Source organism: Octopus sinensis, linkage group LG5 (genome assembly GCF_006345805.1).
Source record: "Octopus sinensis linkage group LG5, ASM634580v1, whole genome shotgun sequence".
Taxonomy (NCBI): domain Eukaryota; kingdom Metazoa; phylum Mollusca; class Cephalopoda; order Octopoda; family Octopodidae; genus Octopus; species Octopus sinensis.
In genome coordinates, this window is record NC_043001.1 from 121525154 (window position 1) to 121545077 (window position 19924).

General features: G+C 35.8%; 1 protein-coding gene across 4 annotated transcripts; it reads right to left on the reverse strand.

Moving 5' to 3' along the window:
• Positions 1-2530: 2530 nt before the first annotated feature.
• LOC115212256 (myb-like protein A) lies at positions 2531-19531 on the reverse strand. 4 transcript variants are annotated; one of them, XM_036503036.1, is made up of 6 exons: positions 18513-19528; positions 17827-18305; positions 16453-16708; positions 15515-15723; positions 13300-13441; positions 2531-3872 (listed from the first exon to the last, which is right to left on the reverse strand). In XM_036503036.1, exons 1-6 carry the CDS (start codon positions 18921-18923, stop codon positions 3843-3845), a joined length of 1527 nt encoding a protein of 508 aa, XP_036358929.1. In that variant the 5' UTR covers positions 18924-19528; the 3' UTR covers positions 2531-3842. The 4 variants fall into 4 exon arrangements, with proteins under 4 accessions (XP_036358929.1, XP_036358928.1, XP_036358927.1 ...); XM_036503035.1 differs by having other exon boundaries at positions 17827-18308; XM_036503034.1 differs by having other exon boundaries at positions 17827-18311.
• Between the last annotated feature and the right edge of the window lie 393 nt (positions 19532-19924).

Sequence of the window (19924 nt, forward strand, 5' to 3'; positions counted from 1 at the left end):
CTGTAAAATTAATAAGGTAGCATCTTTAGCTTGATGGCTTTTGTTCAAACCCACATGGTTTTGGGTTTAGTCCCACTACATGGTACATTGGGCAAGCATCTTCTGCTGTAGCCTCAGGCTGACCAAAGCCTTAAGTGGATTTGGTAGATGGAAACTGAAAGAAGCCCATCATGTGTATCTTTATCTTTTATCTTTTAGTTGTTTCAGCCATTTGACTGTGGCCATGCTGGAGCACCGCCTTTAGTCAAGCAAATCAACCCCCAGGACTTATTCTTTGTAAGCCTAGTACTTATTTTATCTGTCTGTTTTGCTGAACTGCTAAGTTACAGGGACGTAAACACACCAGCATCAGTTGTCAAGCACAGACACACAAACATATACACACGCATACATACACATATATACATACAACGGGCTTCTTTCAGTTTCCATCTACCAAATCCACTCACAAGGCTTTGGTTGGCCCAAGGCTATAGTAGAAGACAATTGCCCAAGGTGCTATGCAGTGGGACTGAACCCAGAACTATGTGGTTGGTAAGCAAGCTACTTACCACACAGCTACTCCTATGCCTATTGTATGTGTGTGTATATATATATATATATATATATATATATGTACATGTGTTACTGTCTCCTGGCCTTAACATCATATGATAGTTGTATGTACTCAATAGGTAGTGTCCTTTGTTTCCAATCTTCCAAGACATCTGGTTATAGGGAAAATATTACCTTAATTGGTAACAGAAAGGGCCTCTGGCCATAGAAAATCTGCCTCAACTAATTCCATCCAATCTACGAAAGTGTGAAAAAGTGAATGTTAAACGACGATGATGATGATATTTACATTCTTCAACAGGTAAGCATACAAATGACAGGATTCTGCACAATTTTCATATATTAAATTCCAATCACAGTGTATTGGTTTAGTTTGAGAACTATGGTAGAAAATACTTGGTCAGATGCTGAGCATTGAGATTGAACCCAGAACCATGCAGTTATAAACTACACAACCATACCTGCACCTTACCTATGTATCACTGACCAGCTTATAATCTGAGCTGGAGTTAGCTTAACTTTAACATTTATTCTATTTTTACTTTTGCATGGATTGCTTAGTTACTATTTCTTTTTTTGCTGTTTTTTAATGAAAGGAAGAGCCTAAAATATAAAGGACTTAAGGGGATCATGTCAGAGAAAAGGATGACAGTTATACCATGCTTCAAGTAGAGGCGAGACATCATAGGTTTGTATTTAAATCCACAGTGTCCTGCCTGGTTAGCATCAGACTTAGAGCGGACAACAAAACAGTGATTTGTGAACAGCAGAAAGAAGAAAAATTTTCGTCATGGATATCACAAAGGCATATGAGAGGAAAACTGAAGCTGAGAGCTAAGAACAAATATCCTCAATGAAGAGTAAAGCAAAAAAAGTTGCTTATGACTGAAATGCATGTGGAAACTTTATGGATGGCAAAGAAAAAAATGCTTGCCTCAATAGTGGGTAAAAAAATGAAAAGGTTACTTCCTGATAGCATAAACACTGTTCAGGTATGACTTTAAATTATATCCTGTAGTGGGACCTTAGCTTAGGAGTTTCAAGGTTTTGAAGAGTTTGGAACCACTATTGTCCCCAAAACTAGTCTGACCTAGAGTAGAAGCACTTGTCAGGGTCCTAGCTATGGGTTAATTAGCATATTAGGGCTTGCCTGCTTATGTATGTGAAGACTGGATACTGCAGACTGTGTGGAAGAAATTTTCATGGTTCAAGAGACAGGAAGGTGGTTGCAGCAACACTTTGTTGAGTTCAAAGAGTAAAATAAGGCAAGTCAGACATCTTAGACATCCTCTGCGTCTGCCTCCATCTCCAACTGACTTGACCAAATCTTTGCCAGTGGAGTGAAGATGGTCACAGACAAGAGAGTGCAGTTGACAATGCACAACTCTTCTTCACTTAAAAGAAAGTCATTTGCACAAGTCATCAGTCATCGTCAAGATGATCAGATGGTCCTTATTGCTACAACAGACAAACACAGTGATTACCTGGCACCATGGAGCCAATATTGTTGAGAAGGTGACAATCACTGAGACTTCCAGTCAGCAGCTGATAAAAGAGTGTCCAGCCATGTACATTGTATGAAAAGTATAAGGAGCTCCCTAAACACAACATTCACATGTTCAGTCTCACTGCGTGGGACCTTGGGCAAGTGTCTTCTACTATAGCCTCGGGCCAACCAAAGCCTTGAGAGTGGATTTGGTAGGCAGAAACTGAAAGAAGCCCATCGTATATATGTGTGTGTGTGTGTATATATATAATATGTATGTATGTTTGTGTGTCTGTTTGTCCTCCCAACATCGCTTGACAACCGATGCTGGTGTGTTTACGTCCCCGTAACTTAGCGGTTCGGCAAAAGAGACCAATAGAATAAGTACTAGGCTAACAAAGAATAAGTCCTGGGGTCAGCTTGCTCGACTAAAGGCGGTGCTCCACAAATGACTGAAACAAGTAAAAGAGTATTAAAATATATTAATTTATTAAAAGTTATACAACCTGTTATTTCAAACAATTTACCAAGAAATTTATGTTCTTCATTTTTAACAGAAATTTATTTAATTTCATAAAATTCTATTTTGGAAAATATTTTTATTCTCATTTAGATTGAAATGAAGTCAAATAGTAATAAATAGACAAAGAGGTAGAGAAATGTATAAATAATTCAACAATATTTTGAAAACAAGTGACAGAAAAGAAAATTTCACATAAATCATTCTGTATCTTTAGCAAGTATTTCATTTTGGGACACAAACATGATGGTTCTTAATAGAACCATTTTTACTCTGTAATTCCAGGTAGGGAAAGAGAGGAGTGGGGACAGGAAGATAGATGGGAGCTAGCAAATGTATATGTAAATGTAGTAATGCACTGTGCATTTACAGAATCAGTATGTACCAGGTGTACATTAAATAAGTATGTAATGGATTTTATATGGTTTCGTAGTGTGTCTAGCATTTTATATAATTTTTGAATATATATGATACTGGAGTGTTTGTATCGGTATTCTTCAACTGGACTGCTACAATATCTTGGAATGCAACTAATTTTAACTTAGTGGTGCTTTAAGATCTGCAATGATCCTTTACAAATTTGGGACATTAATGCTAGAAATTCTAAAGAGTTAACTCTGAAGTGAATATATAAGACTTATAAAGTACATTCATTGACAACGGACTCAATGAAACAAATTTTCTGTTGTGTGTGTATGTGTATGTGTGTGATTCACCAATATTCAGAACATAGCTTCTAACAATAAATTAACATGCAGCTATTTTTTTGGTTTTTTTGCTTTTTTTTCATATATACATCCTGTGGCTTGCTACTAATTATTATAAATGAATAAATAAAAGCAGCATTATTGTACATGCATAATTAAATAGAACTTGAAATACAACAAAGTAAAACTTTAAAAAAAAAGAATTGTTTCTGTCTGGAAAAAATAAATACCACAGTTTTTGTAAGGGCATGTTTTTTTTTTAGTTTTTTTTTTAGTTTTCTTCTTATCATTATTAATTAATTATTATTATTTGTTTTTTGTTTTTTTGGTTATTTTTCTTATTTTCTGTTACATTTACTTTTGACAGTGTAACACCATCTGTGATCTTAGACTGTATCCAAGAATATGTAGATCATTCTATTCTGTAAGAACTCGATAGGAGACCGAATTAACAACACCAAAGAGATTATTGCTGTTTAAGTCACCTATTAAGACTGGGAAAGCTTTTTGTTGTTGATAAATGTTAATAGAAGTGCTGGTCTGAATCAGTATTAGACTAGATATCTCTCACTGTTCAATACGGAGAATATTTCACCAGAAAGTTCTGAAAACAAAAAATAAAGAAAAGTGAAAGGAAAATTTTTAATGTTTTCACTGCTTGAAACATGACAGAAAAAGTGTTCATTAAAAAAATTAAGCCTGTATCCAGTACAAGAAACATTTCATAATTAAAAGCTTAAAACCAACAGAAACAATTACTGGAGCAAAAACAACTGTTTACTTGACCTGCTAGAAATAGCAGCCAAATTTCCCTCAAATCACTCCATACAATATTTAAAAAAATTTTAAATCGAATAATTTAGACATATGTATACATATACCACACACACAGTGTCCAAAAATTGAAAATTGATAAAAGAGGTAATTTATATATATATATATATATATATATATATATATAGGATATGAAGGATAAGACTTGCGTAACAGGAGGAGTGATAGGTGCAAAAAGTGGGTTTACACAAAGACAGTTTACAATTAAAAGAGAAGAGACCATTGCCAAAGTGGTAAGAATTAGAAAGAAGACATAACTTGAAGGCTAATAATTTACTGAGTGACTGATGATTGAAATAATGATCATCAAAGACAGCAATCCATGCCTTTTTTTTTTTGTTACACCACAGACCAGTTTCCCGCAACACAACTTTTCCACCAACTGGAAGATCATGCATGGCACAAAGTATAATAAAGTGCATATTAAATAATTTAATTATTACATATATCATCATCATCATCATCCTTTATGGGTTGGACAGTTTGACCAGAACAAGCAAACTGGAGAGCTGTACCAGGTTCCAGTTGATTTGACTTGGTTTCTATGGCTGGATGCCCTTCGTAATGTCAATATATATTACATAATACATACACAGGCTGCGATAATCAATATCAAAGACTGCCATAGTCAATAAAATAGAAATTGAATTTTAAAAATAACTATTTGTGACAGAAGCAGTACTAGTGCCAAAAGGCAAACTTTATATCCAACTCAATGTGAATGTCTTGTTAGAATACTAAATACTGTGGTTGGGGCCTTGAAAGGTCCTCTCATATAGGTGAATGGTTCATAAAAGCACAGACTTATAATGTAGCAGATGAGAATCATCTGTTATGGACAGCAGAATTGCCAGACCACATGATTTCAGTCTGCTGGACTTCTTCAGAGGGAGGTGTCCAGTGACCACATACCAGCAAATCTCACTGCCACAATATACAGAATTTCAGAGAGTTTTCAATCAATGATGCCACAAATAGCCAGCTGGCTTATAAAGAAATAATTTTAAGTAATGAAAGCAATATTAGTACCAAAAAGTATTATTCTTATTGAGTGGTCCTGAACTTAAGGACATTAAGAAGATAAGGTCTGATGGTGCACAGAACTTAGTGTGCGTGCAGGATTCAAGCAGAGAATATCTACGACTTATACAATTCAAGAACTATTTCAGGACTGAAGGTTATCTAGCATTTATAAAGGAAACAAATCTTTTGAAGCAGTTATAGATACGTAGTAAAGGTGCACAGTCTAGTGGTAGGGTGTTTGGTTCATGATCAACAAGTCATAATTTTAATTTCTGGACTATGCTTGAACATTTCATATTAATTCAGTCTACCCAGCTGCAATGTATAGCCCTCTCACTCTCTAGTTGTCATCTCATGGATGTTTCACTAGGTCAAGAAGTGGTGAAAGGAATACTTGCTTACGATTACATAATGACCTACAACAACAATTAGAGACAGTTGGTGCATATTACCAAGCTATATCTGCTTGCAAATGACATCTGGCCATACATATTTATTGATGTATGGTCAGCCTGAAAGAAGGTCATCAAAGATTATAAAGAATCTGCAAAAGAAAATTGGGTTTTTTAGCTGTTGTACCGAGTAGTAGTGAGAATATAATAAAGCTATACAAGCTGTATATCTTTCTTGAGTATTGTAGGTTTGATTTCCTGAGATGTGTGAATGAGACTGAGTTGTTGAGAGCTCATATTTTCACAGCTAACCCAGTCCAGTCCTCTGGATCATCATCATCGTTTAACATCCACTTTCCATGCTAGCATGGGTTGGACGATTTGACTGCGGTCTGGCGAACCAGACTCCAATCTGATCTGGCAGAGTTTCTACAGCTGGATGCCCTTCCTAACGCCAACCACTCCGAGAGTGTAGTGGGTGCTTTTTACATGCCACCGGCACAAGGACCGGTCAGGCGGTACTGGCAATGGCCACACTCAAATGGTGCCTTTTATGTGCCATCTGCACTGGAGCCAGTCCAGCGGCACTGGCAACGAACTCGCTCGAATGTTTTTTCACGTGCCACCAGTAGTGCCATTTCTCTTATATTCACCTTCTTGTAACGTAAAAGTACACCTCTTTTCCAGTTGGTGTAGCCATGTGTCCTCACCACAACAAGACACTTGTTTCTGTCCCTCTGTCATACTTTAACCTTTCATCACCTGGCATAAGACACCTCCCTTAATACTGCATCCCACTCTCTCTGTTGAGGGGGATGGGGCTTGTCATACAAGTTATTTGATAACCTCACTAGTGCTGGTGCCATTTAAAAAGAATGCAGAACATTCTGTGAAGTGGTTGGTATAAGGAAGGGCATCCAGCTGTAGAAATCATGCCATAACTGACATAGGTTCGTCAGTTCCTGTCACAGCATTCAACCCATGTTAGCATGGAAACTGACATTCATCAGTAATGATGATGATGATGATGATGATGAGCACACCTTGTCAGACCTGAAAAGGAATGCGGGTGATTTGAAAGTCTAGAAAATCAACATTTAATATAGAAGAGATAAATTAACCTTGAGGTATATTCATTTATGAATGACAGAATCTTATCAGCAAAAGCCACTAAGCAGTAACTTAAGAGAAATCTCCCAAGTTAAATGGTTAGAAGTTGTAAGAGTAAGAAGCTTTGCCAAAAATTTCACATCAAATAAATGCATGTTTGCCAATGAGAGCAAGAGATCATGGATATGCAATGTGAGAGAGGCCATCAGCAAATATGGTTTATAGAAATCATAGTCACTGAATGGCAAGTGATAAATGATTCTTATGACTGTTTCCACTACTCGTGAAATGTTGGATATGATACCAACATGCTAGTTAGTAGCTGGTGGAGCCAGAAATCCTCTGCATCTTTTGTTCAATCTGCCAGCCACTTTACAGGGTCTTCAGGGTGCATTTTAAGGCATCAACACAGGATAGATTGATTACGTGATACACTTGTCACTTACAAAAGCATGAGTTGTATGTGTGGTGTATATATATATATATATATATATATATATATATACACACTCTTTCTTCTGTTGGCCTGCTTGCATAGCCAGCAGGGTGGCGTCATTTGAAGGCTAAAACAATGCGAAGCACATTGTGACCAGCAATGTGTAGCAACATCTGATAGCCTGGTCGGTCATGTGATATACATATGCTGACAAGGCAAGATGAGTTTAACCCCAGGCACAGTGAGAGCTACTGATGAGTATTAAGATGCATTAAACATCAGAATGTGAAATCATCGGTGATCTAAAAATCTGCTACTGTAGGGGGTTTCATTAAGATAGTGGCTATTGAGTTGTTTTGACTCTCATTTCTAGTAATACTGGTGCTGATTAGTACCCTTGTTCACTTTAGTGACGTATATATTTCTGCCTTTAGGTTGTAAAATTAGCCACCCATGTTATTTATATATATAAGAGCATCCAACTGTAAGAACCTTTAAAACTGACCTTGCCTGTGCTTGTGCCATGTAAAAAGCACTAAATCCACTTTGCTGAGTGGTTGGTGTTAGAAAGGGCATCCAGCCATAAAAATCTTGCCAAAACATAGAAGTTTGATGCAGGCTTCTGCCAGGCCGGCTCCTGTGAAACCATCCCACCCATGCTAGCATGGAAAACAGATGTTAAATGATGATGATGATATATATATTATCATTATCATTTAACGTCCGTTTTCCATGCTAGCATGGGTTGGACGGTTCGACCAGGGTCTGGGATGCCAGGAGGCTTCACCAGGCTCCAGTCTGATCTGGCAGTGTTTCTACAGCTGGATGCCCTTCCTAACACCAACCACTCTGTGAGTGTAGTGAGTGCTTTTTATGTGCCACCAGCACAGGGGCCAGAGGAGACTGGCAACGGTCACGATTGGCTGGTGCTTTTTACGTGCCACTGGCACGGAAGCCTTATACAGGTTTTTACATAATTTTTATCAACCAACTTCTACTCAAAGCACTGAGCAATCAAGAAGTTATGGCATAAGACACTGCTGTACAGCAGAATTGAACCTGGTAATATGTAGTTGCAAAGTGAACTTATAGGAAATAGCTCAAAGGTATGATGGTTCAAACACCATTTGATCTAGTTTCCTCATTCAGCTTACTAACCAAGAAAATTACCACATCTGGTAGTTGTATACTTGCAGTGCTGCATGTTTGTGATAGAGGTGGTGGCAAAACATACAAAAATTTGCTTGCTATTTATTCTAATAGAGCCATTTAAATCAAAGAGTGACAAAGAAAGGACAATTAGAACCTTTTAACTATAAACTGACACATCTGTGAGGGAAAGTAAGAGCATACAAATTTCACATAGCAAAAAGATTTCCTTTTCTTAATGGTTATTTTTGGAAAAGTTCCATTGCAGATTATATTGGTTTTCAGGTGTTGTAGGGCTGCAAAATATGTCTAGTTTGAACACAGCCCGTTCTGTAAAATAACACAGACATGGTTGTATTACAGCTTTATTGATATGAAAGATGTGAAGGACCAAGGAGAATTATTTCCATCACTGATTTGCTATGGATATAATGATCATGAAGTAAATATATCTATATATGTAACCAAAACTCTAAACAATCTTTTGGATATATCTAAAAGACGACAGTAAAAAGCTTTTATCGTTTATTTTGAATACCATCTTTACTGGAAACCATCTAACATATGCTCTCATGACACTGTTATAATAGTAAACATAATTTTTTAAAAATGAATTATTAGTAAACATTGTTCACATATAAGGACAAAAAATCTAAGCACTTTAAGATTTCACTAGTCTATAACTTTCAATTTTACTTTAAATGCTTATAAGCCACAAAATGCTTTAAAAGTTATTTCACTGATATTTTCATATCTTTCATATTGTATTATTTTTAAGCTCTGACTTTCCTATAAAAGGAAAGAACACATGGGGCAATGTGTTCTTTATATATGCGCGCACACACACAAACACATACACGCATATATACCAGAGTAAGCACATGAATGTGAAACAAGATGGAAAAAAGAGTACTCAAATACCAGAGGTAGAGTACTATGCTTTATTTAAAAGCAGCAGAAATATAACAAAAGCTGTTACTCAGAGTTTCACGTTCCCGTGTTAACAAAACTGTCCGATGAACAGGAATGTGAAACTCTGAGTAACAGCTTTTGTTATATTTCTGCTGCTTTTAAATAAAGTGTATATATATATATATAATACAAACATACATATACATACATACATACATACAAGGTGCAGTGAATAAATTGTTGTGCAAATTATGCAAAAATGGAAATAACATTGACATCTCATTTTAACAGATATATTTACCAAAATTACATAAAAATATCTTGAAATACTAAATTTATTCAATTAAATCGCCATTGGTTTCAACCACGGCCTCCAGACAACTTTAGAATCTCCTGCAACTCTTCTGGACAGTTTTCTTGTTTAAGTTGGTGAATGCTACCATAATCCTTGCTTTCAGTTCATCTTTGGTGTTACAAGGAGTTCTGTTGGTCTCTCACTCAATTGCGCCCCACACATAATAATCATGAAAGCTGCAGTCTGAGGAGTTAGGTGGCCAGATGTTAGGGGTGGCATGGTCACAGAAATTATCCGACTGCCATGACTGCGTTCTCTTACTTGTGTGGCATGATGCAGAGTCCTGTTGCCAAACATAGGGTCTTCAAGCAGCCACTCTCTAGACCCAGGGCAGCACTACTTCCTCCAGACACTTTATGTAGGCCTCTGCATTGAGTATGAGACTGTGTGGGACAAATGGAGGCATAATGTTGCCATCACTAGTGATCACTCCAAACACCATGATGTTGACTGGATGTTTGATCTTTATCACTCTCGGTACATGTTTTGGGGGCTCAGATTGACACTCAACACTCTGAAATGTTCATATTGGAGCTTCTGGCGTGAGTGCCAAGAAGTACAGCATGTCGCTTACAAATTTCTAGCAGAGTGAATTGCATTATGGTGCTGTTTTTCTCAGAGACAGTGCCCAACTGACCCTACTATACTGTGTAGTTGACAAAATCAAAAACAATGTGCGAAATTAAGAATATAAAATGGGAACAAGTTACCCATCGCACCCTGTATATATATATATATATATACACATATACAGACATATGTGTGTGTATGTACGTGTGTATAAAGTATATAATTTTATCAATATAATTATAAAATTATAATAAGGGCAATTACAAGGTAATGCCACATGCTAAAAGAAAAAAACCAAATGGCTCTAAACTACTTTATCTATCACACATGGCTGAGATGAACAAACTTGATTTTTAACTCGTATATAAGTGTGAACATTTTTATAGTCACTGTGGATACATTGTGTTCATATGGTATGTATAAATATTTATAATTATTTACTTTTAGTTATATCATACTGATGATGGTAAAGTGTATTACATTACAAAATCTGAAATTGATCGATATATGACTAAACTTTATCAAAAAATCGTTTTTGTTCATTCCCTTGCTTTCAGCACGTGTCTATGTGATAGATTAAGTAGTTTAGAGCCATTTGACATCTTCTTTTAGCATATGGCATTACCTTGTAATTGCCCTTATTATAATTTTATAATCATGTTTATAAAATTATAATACTTTGTATCAATTTTTACCTTAACTGGTTCTTACATGCTAGCTACTTGATAAAATCCTATATAGATTTTATCCTTAATTTTAATTGACATATATATATATATAAATATAATACAAATATAATACAAATAAGAAAATGGAGAAACAAATTTAGTTTGTTCATCAACTTTCGGATAATCCAACATTATAATATCCGAAAGTTGATGAACAAAATAAATTTGCTTCTCCATTTTCTTATTTGTATTATAAATTTACGGTAAAAATATTTCTTTACCTTCACCCATTTAATACAATAAATGAGTTAATTGCATTGCAATTAAAAACATTTATGTATTGAGAATCTGGGTACTGTACCAACAGTATATTGGATAAATGCTATCCCATAGTGGGTTACACCCATAACCCCTATCTTACTTTGTACTATATATATATATATATATATATATATATATACACTCTCCCTTACTTAAATTATTTTGTCAGCATTTTCTTCATTTCCTTTTATATATATATATATATATATATATCCCTGATGAAGGGATATCCATAATATCCCAGAAACAGCTGTAAGACTATATCTTTTTCCTTATAAATATCCTGAAAACTTCTCTCATTTTGTCTAATATATATATATATATGTATATGTATATAAAACATGAGCATTATCCAAAAGTGTTTAATGCCAGTGCCCCCTGACTGGCTCCAGTGCTGGTGGCACGTAAAAAGCACTATCCAAACACAACTGATGCCAGGGCTGCCTGGCCGGCTCCCGTGCCAGTGGTGCATAAAAAGCACCTACCACGCTCAGAGAGTGGTTGGTGTTAGGAAGGGCATCCAGCTGTAGAAACATTGCCAGATCAGATTGGAGACTGGTGCAGCCATTGGCTTTCCAAACCCTAGTCAAATTGTCCAACCCATGCCAACATGGAAAACGGATGTGAAATGATGATGATGAACTACTCAAAAATCTCCTGAAGGTGGTGTTTCTCTTATAATAAATATGTCATATTTTATAAATATAGTTACAACCTTGACACCACATGTAGAGTAAAATGTAGATTCCAACTAATCTATGTCAAATGATCAACATTCAATTCCTCAAAGTAGTTCTTTCATTACACTTACAGAGCTGCTGATTAAGCAAAAAAATATGAGTGTCTTAACTTCCAATTCTCCCTCCTCTAACAAGTTAATAATACTGACTAGTAATGGATACCAGATTATAAAATGTCAACACTTGATGATTTAGTGTACTTCTGTAAGATAATTAAAATATTGACTGTCATTCGTTGGTAATAAATACTGAAAGGCAATAACAAAAATGTAAAAGCTTCCACAACAGACAGTCAAAGAGAAGACCATAAATCTTCAAGTGCAGTTTTTTTCCAGATACACTGGCCTAATCTTTTTATGAAAACACTTGCTCAAATGCTTAGGCTGTTGGGATTAAAATCAGAAGCACCCTGTGTCCGTAGGCAAGATACTTCAGTTTATAATGCTCCGATCCACTCAGTGAAAATTTAGTAGCATCTACTGCCGAGGTTCCATGCAGATGATGAGTTCAATATCTTGCAAATACAAGATGTTGACAACTCTTGGAGGCCTACCATACACTGATGATGATGTCTAAATTTGAGCAAGAGATCGTTTGTAGTGAGAAACAATGTTATGGGGTTAAGATACTGGATTACTTTTTGTCTACTCCAGGCACAAGGCCCAAAATTTTGGCAAGCTGACAGAAACAGTAGCACACTGGGCGAAATGCTTAGTGTTACTTCGTCTGTCTTTACGTTCTGAGTTCAAATTCCGCCGAGGTCGACTTTGCCTTTCATCCTTTCGAGGTTGATAAATTAAGTACCAGTTATGCACTGGGGTCGATGTAATCGACTTAATCCCTTTGTCTGTCTGTCTTTGTTTGCCTCCTCTATATTTAGCCCCTTGTGGGCAATAAAGAAATAAGAATATATAAGCCTTCAATGAGCCAAATCTTTAACAGTTTTTGATGCCTGATTCTGGTCATTTCACTCAATTGACTGTGCAAAATCACCAGAAATAAGCATAATGTACAATCTAATTTCACCTATTTTTGACAACTGACTGAGACAACTACATACACCTAGGTCAGAGGTTTGTTTCCCTCACAGGTATTTCATTGCGTCACTGGATTGGACAATTGATTGTTTGTGTTCCAGTTCGCTCAACTGCAGAAAATGCAAACCAGGTACATTTTCTGATATTGAAGTCTGGTATTATATCTGTGAATCTGGGAGTTTTATGGAAAGCTTAATATTTTTAACACTAAAGCTTAAATTCAAGATCATGCATCTAGTAGTTCAGCATGTTATCTGAACAATTTCAATAACTTACTGTAATCTAAAGAAAACAAAACAAATATTTATTCAAATAGTTCTACTGACCACATTATATTATGCAGCTACAACATAATTCCTCAAACTCAAAATTTATAAAAAGATTATTCTTGTCTAAAAAAAGAATTGGATGAAAAACAATAATGACACTGAATCCTAATGACAGCAGGAAAACCTTTGAAATATCACGAACTTCTTTTACTGACCCTGTCATAATCAGTTCCAACATGACTTTGAAGGAAATAGATGTAGCGAGCTGCATACTCAAATACTGTTGCTTTATCAGTTTTATCTGACAGTCCAGGCACCAGTCGTCTCATTAAATCACAGGCAATGGTGATACGGGCTCTGGAAGAGGGGTAGAAATATTAAAAGTAATGAACAACTAACTTTCAAAACAATATGTGAAAATAAATATATAAAGTGTCATAGAAGTATAAAAAAAAATTGCATCAACATATGAGTTTGGAAAGAAAAAAGAGAATGTTATTGTTTAGATCAAGTGTTTTAAAGTTGGATGTAATTTCTAATGTTTAGGGCATTTGATTCTAAAGCTGAAAATAGCAATCATTCTTCAGTGAGAGTGGACACTGGCTTTTTTTTTTTTTCTTTTTAATTGTTAGTACTCTCTTTTACTCTTTTACTTGTTTCAGTCATTTGACTGTGGCCATGCTGGAGCACCGCCTTTAGTCAAGAAAATCGACCCCAGGACTTATTCTTTGTAAAGCCTAGTACTTATTCTATCGGTCTCTTTTGCTGAACCACTAAGTTACGGGAACATAAACACACCAGCATCAGTTGTCAAGCGATGTTGGGAGGACAAACACAGACACACAAACATATACACACACATACATATATATACATATATACGATGGGCTTCTTTCAGTTTCCGTCTACCAAATCCACTCACAAGGCTTTGGTCAGCCCAAGGCTATAGTAGAAGACACTTGCCCAAGGTGCCACGCAGTGGGACTGAACCAGGAACCATGTGGTTGGTAAGCAAGCTACTTACCACACAGCCACTCCTGTCAACTTTACACAGATAGACCTGTGACAGAGAAGTATTCAGTTGAATTTTGAAGGTCACCAACATATCTAGCAAAATAAATGTGACCCAGGACTCAAAGGGCCAGTTATCAAGTTTCCATGCCAATACAAACATTCCCCTTGAACAGCATTCCAGTCTTGCAAATTTATTCGTTACAGCTGATTAGACTGGAGTAACATGAAACAAGGCACTTTGCTCAAGAACACAACACACTGCCTAATCTGGGAACCAAATCTACACTCTTGCAATGGGGAGTGTACTACCCCAACCACAAGGTCATGAACCTTCAAATGTTACAACAGAGGTTCTCAAACTCATTGGGCCACATGATACCCTCAGCACCCCACTCCTATTTTTATATATAAATAAATATTTTATATTTTACAAATTTATATATACTATGAATCATTTGATATTTAATATAATATTATATAATCTGTATACAAAACTATAATAATATTATAAATTCATAGCATCCCCCAATCCACTGCCTTCCTCCAATGCTTCCTTTTTCTCTCCCCCACTCTGCTTCATCCCCTTAGACACCAGCACCCACTTTGAGAACCTATGTGTTACACCATGCACAACATGGCTGAATAAAATGTGTTACTTTGGGCTTATGAAAAGTAACAAAGTATGGCAATCTGGTCATCAATCATTCAATCTGCTGTTCTGTTTTTGTAGGGTTTGTTTTTCACAAGAAAAAAACAAGAAAAAAACGATAGACAAAGGAGCAAAGGAGTAATCTTGGTCAGTGTATCAAAAATTTGATTCTTGAATTTAGTCCTGAAAATTGAACAGATCACTAACAGGACAAGACAATCCCATCTTTTGTGGGGGTATTGTATATCTAAGACTACTTTATCCAATGTGTTTCTTCTTTCTCTCTCAAATGACACCTTACCATTTTTCTCCAAGATGGTACGGTGTCATTTGAGAGAGATCTGGCTACTATTTCCAGCAGAACAAGCTACCACCTACAGGCTCTTTTGTTGGCATATCATATCAGATGAGCCAAACAAAATTCAAGTCAATTTACTATACATTGATAAACTGGCTTAAACCCAGTCAAAACAAACCACTATCGATTTCTTTTATAAACAAGCGCTAAAGCTTGTCTGTCATGTGTAAAGAATACGCCACAGACAGTTCTGCGAAGATCAATGGAATAAAGTACCTCACTCGTTTTCCTGTAAGGGTTGGCTCGAGGGAGAGCATATGGCCAGAGAATACCCTCAATACTCATCAAACCCATACTGGCATGGAAAAGGCAGACATAAAACACGATAATGGCGATAATGATGATGATGATGACGATGATTTTATAGTTTCATAAAACTAATTTTAAAAAAGAAATTTTTTTAAATAACCTTCTTTTCCTTTCATTCAAATTATGCTGATGTCGTGATGGGTCATCTTCTTTGGCATTCGTTTGATCTGTTTTGCTATAAGATACCATATTATCTTCAGTATTATTTGGACTTTTAAACGAAGTCACTGAGTTGGACAGATTTTCAGGTGGACTGTTGTTCTCTTCTCCGCTGCTGTTCAAATTCAAACTGTTTGTTGGTGTTTTCAGCTTCAATAATAAATAACTACATTAGCTCAAATTAAAAATACTTCGGCAATATTTTTTGACGATACAAATTATAATTTATGAATAGTAAAAAAAATCGAATGCAAATTAGTGTTTTTCTTAAATTTACTCTTTATTTCATAAATTTATGAATATATTTACAAAAGATATTGAGGGCAAGAGAAAAATATGAAACAGATTTCCATCTCATTGCGATCTCTCTTTATTAAGTTTAAATATGCAAATGTATAATTACATCAAACTTAGCTCAACTGCGAAGTAAATTAATTGATCTATAAACGATTGGGTAACTTCAGATAGGGATTGGAGCTACATAAAAATGAGACAAAGATTATTTCTAAATTCTTATCGTTTATACTGACTGAACTTAAGTCAACTAACCTGAGTTCTGTGATAAAAATTACTTTTTTTCATAAAGTGATCTGAATTAAAACCTTCCTTTAAAATTTCGCGTTAATTTATATCCCAAACACTAGTGTAATGACAAAATTATTTCACTAAATTCTTCCCTATTTTGAAAATTTATTGAAACAAATGCCGTGTATTTCAACAGAAATATGGTAACAAAAGGGTCGTGTCTCTATTATAATTATTTTAATATAATAACTGCACAATATCACTTAGCATTTCAAAGAATTATATACATAAGGACATTTTATGTAAGACATGATTCATACATTCTTTAAGAATAAAGGAAATTTTTTTTGATACCTGTAATGGTAATCCGTTGTTTAAAACATTGTGGCAGTAAATCACATGGCTAGCTTTCGATATAGGAGTATGGACTATTTGGTTCCCAGTCTGAGAGACTTTAAGTGGTTCAAGGTGATGTGGAGATTGCGTGACTAAGATGATATTATTGTCCGATTGTTGACCATAAATTGAAGAAAATGTCTCTTGACTACTGGCGTGATGGTCAACTGGTGCAACAATTCCTTGCATACCATTTAAAATACCAAGTGGGCTGCTTAAAAAATGCAATGAAGGAACTTCAGTTGAGTTATTTTTTTAAAATTGAAGCTACAAATACTTTAAACATTTAGTTAAATAGTTCTATACAACAAACAGAATAGATGTTCGTTCAACATGCATTGAGTGGGTTCTCTATGGAGGTGCTTTCAGTTCAGAGAATGGCAAACCCGGTTAATGTTCTCAATACGACATTGAAAACTGAACTGTGAATCACCCCCAAAACGTTTTATACCTCAGCCCTCATCCATAATTACACACACACACACACACACATACATACATACATTTATATATGCACACATACATACATACATTTATATATGCACACATACATATATGTATACACACATTTTTGTATAAACACATACGTGTTTGCACACAAACACACACACACATACATTTATATATGCACATATACATATATGTATACACACATTTTTGTATAAACACATACATGTTTGCACACAAACACACACACACACATACATACATTTATATATGCACACATACATATATATATATACACACATTTTTGCATAAACACAAAACATGTTTGCACACACACATACATTTATATATGCACACACACACATTTTTGCATAAACACATACATGTTTGCACACACACACACACACATACATACATACATTTATATATGCACACATACATACATACATTTATATATGCACACATACATATATGTATACACACATTTTTGTATAAACACATACGTGTTTGCACACAAACACACACACACATACATTTATATATGCACATATACATATATGTATACACACATTTTTGTATAAACACATACATGTTTGCACACAAACACACACACACACATACATACATTTATATATGCACACATACATATATATATATACACACATTTTTGCATAAACACAAAACATGTTTGCACACACACACATACATTTATATATGCACACACACACATTTTTGCATAAACACATACATGTTTGCACACACACACACACACATACAGAAGCATTCATCTCACACAAGAGAGTAAAGTTTTAAATAATTATTAAAATTGATAAAGCAAAAATAATTATGATCACCATGAACATAGTTACATAGGTTTCATCTTACTTTTCTTTTTGCAAGCTATCAAGTTTCGAAGCCGGTAAAAGGTGTGAGACGGGCGTGTGATCCCTTCTGTGGATGGACCTGTAACCACAATTAGATGAAGACAGGGGCACAAAAGCAGATGCTGGAGAAGTGGTGGTCGATGCTGTCTCAGTATTATTTAATCTCATTGTATTAAGCAGATGGTCGGGGACATCGCTGGAAACCTGACAGGGCAACAAGCTGATGTTTAAACCTCCCTGAGGAATTTTGGCACCATTTCCGACAAGGCTGTTGCTCTGGTTGACATTCTTGCTGACATTCAATCCGAGTTCGGTTGTATTAGAAGCTTGCTCAGACTGGTCAAAGGAGATGAGAGGAATTGTTGGTCCTGGGTTAACAATTTCTGATTTGTTTGGACTTGAAATGAGTTTTGGGAGCTTTGGGGTCGTGTCTGAAGAAATACTATTGTCATTGTTGCTAATACTACTATTATTATTATTATTATTGGTGGTGGTGGTCTTGTTTGAGTTGGAACAAGGAATCAAAGTCGGCACCTCGGATATGGCGTCGTTGCAGAGATTCTGTCTGACAGCCGCTGTGTTACGTGCCACGCCCGAGGAAACCTTCCTAGAAATATCAGTCACTCCATCGATATCAACAGCTGAACCCGAACAGATGTTTATTTTTTCGTTCTCGACAGTTGCAACATTATTATTATTATTATTATTATAACAAGGTGTAACGTTACTAGCCATAGAGCAAACGGTTGTAACAATACTACTACTCTGTCCTATGTCTATAGCTGTAGAACAGCTGCGACTAATATGACAATTGTTATCTAAATTCTGTGAGTTCCAATGGATTATAGTGTTAAATTGGCGATCTGTCGAAGAATCTATGTCTTTGGGTTCTTTTTTCATTATTTTACAAGGTGTTAAGCCATCATTAACAGTTGCAGAATTAACCATAGCCCGTCCGTAGTTAATATTGGTCTCTTGATTCTCAATCAGTTTCTCTTCTCTTGAACTGCGATCATTTTCCGAAATATCCAACGGACATATCGAATTTTGTATGTTTGGAATTTCAGCGTTATTTGTTATTTCTAGATATTTCTCCATGTCTCTACTTTCACCAGGCAAAACAAAAAAGACACAAACAACAGCTGGGTTAGAAAACAAAACACTTTCACCTCTTAAAAGAGGTTAAAATGAATGTTTAATAAACCCTCTCAACCAAAACAGTTGAATTTTGGTGATTTTATGGTCGCGTTCTCCAACTTCAAATAAAACTCACACTTTCTTTCTCTTCTTATTCTCATGTAACGTTTCCAAAGATATAATAATATTTAAAACAAGATCTCTTTCCAGTTTTGCAATGCCTCTTTTACTATTGGTAATATATTTTTTTCTTTCTTTCTCTCTTTAACGCGACAATAATAAAAGAAAAATTTAGGCCTTGTAATTGCTTTAGTAAAATCAGATGAGTTCCAAGAACCAAACTGGCGTTTACCAAAATTATATATATATATAAATATATATTATATATATATATATAAATTTGCAACTGCGTGCGTCGTATGCTTTATGTTGAAACCTCCAGCCCCTTAATGTTTCGACATCATCGTTCCAGAGCAGAAGGTGAAAGAGAGCAATATGTCAATGGCAAGAAGAAGGAAGAAAAAAAAATTTTTTCAAGAACGAAGAGAACGCGCATCGCTGCGCGTTGTTTGTCGTTCAAACGGTGGCGCGTCGTGATGTCATTGATGACGTCATTGCCGGAAACGGCCGATTTGGGGAGTTCAACCGTGTAACAAAATCCGTCGGCATATACGTGTGTGTGTGTGTGTGTAAATATATACACATATATAGATATATACACGTGGAGGCGCAATGGCCCAGTGGTTAGGGCAGCGGACTCGCGGTTTCGATCGCGTTGTGAGTGTTTATTGAGCGAAAACACCTAAAGCTCCACGAGGCTCCGGCAGGGGGTGGTGGCGATCCCTGTTGTACTCTTTCGCCACAACTTTCTCTCACTCTTTCTTCTGTTGGCCTGCTCGCTTAGCCAGCGGGGTGGCGTCATTTGAAGGCTAAAACAATGCGAAGCGCATTGTGACCAGCGA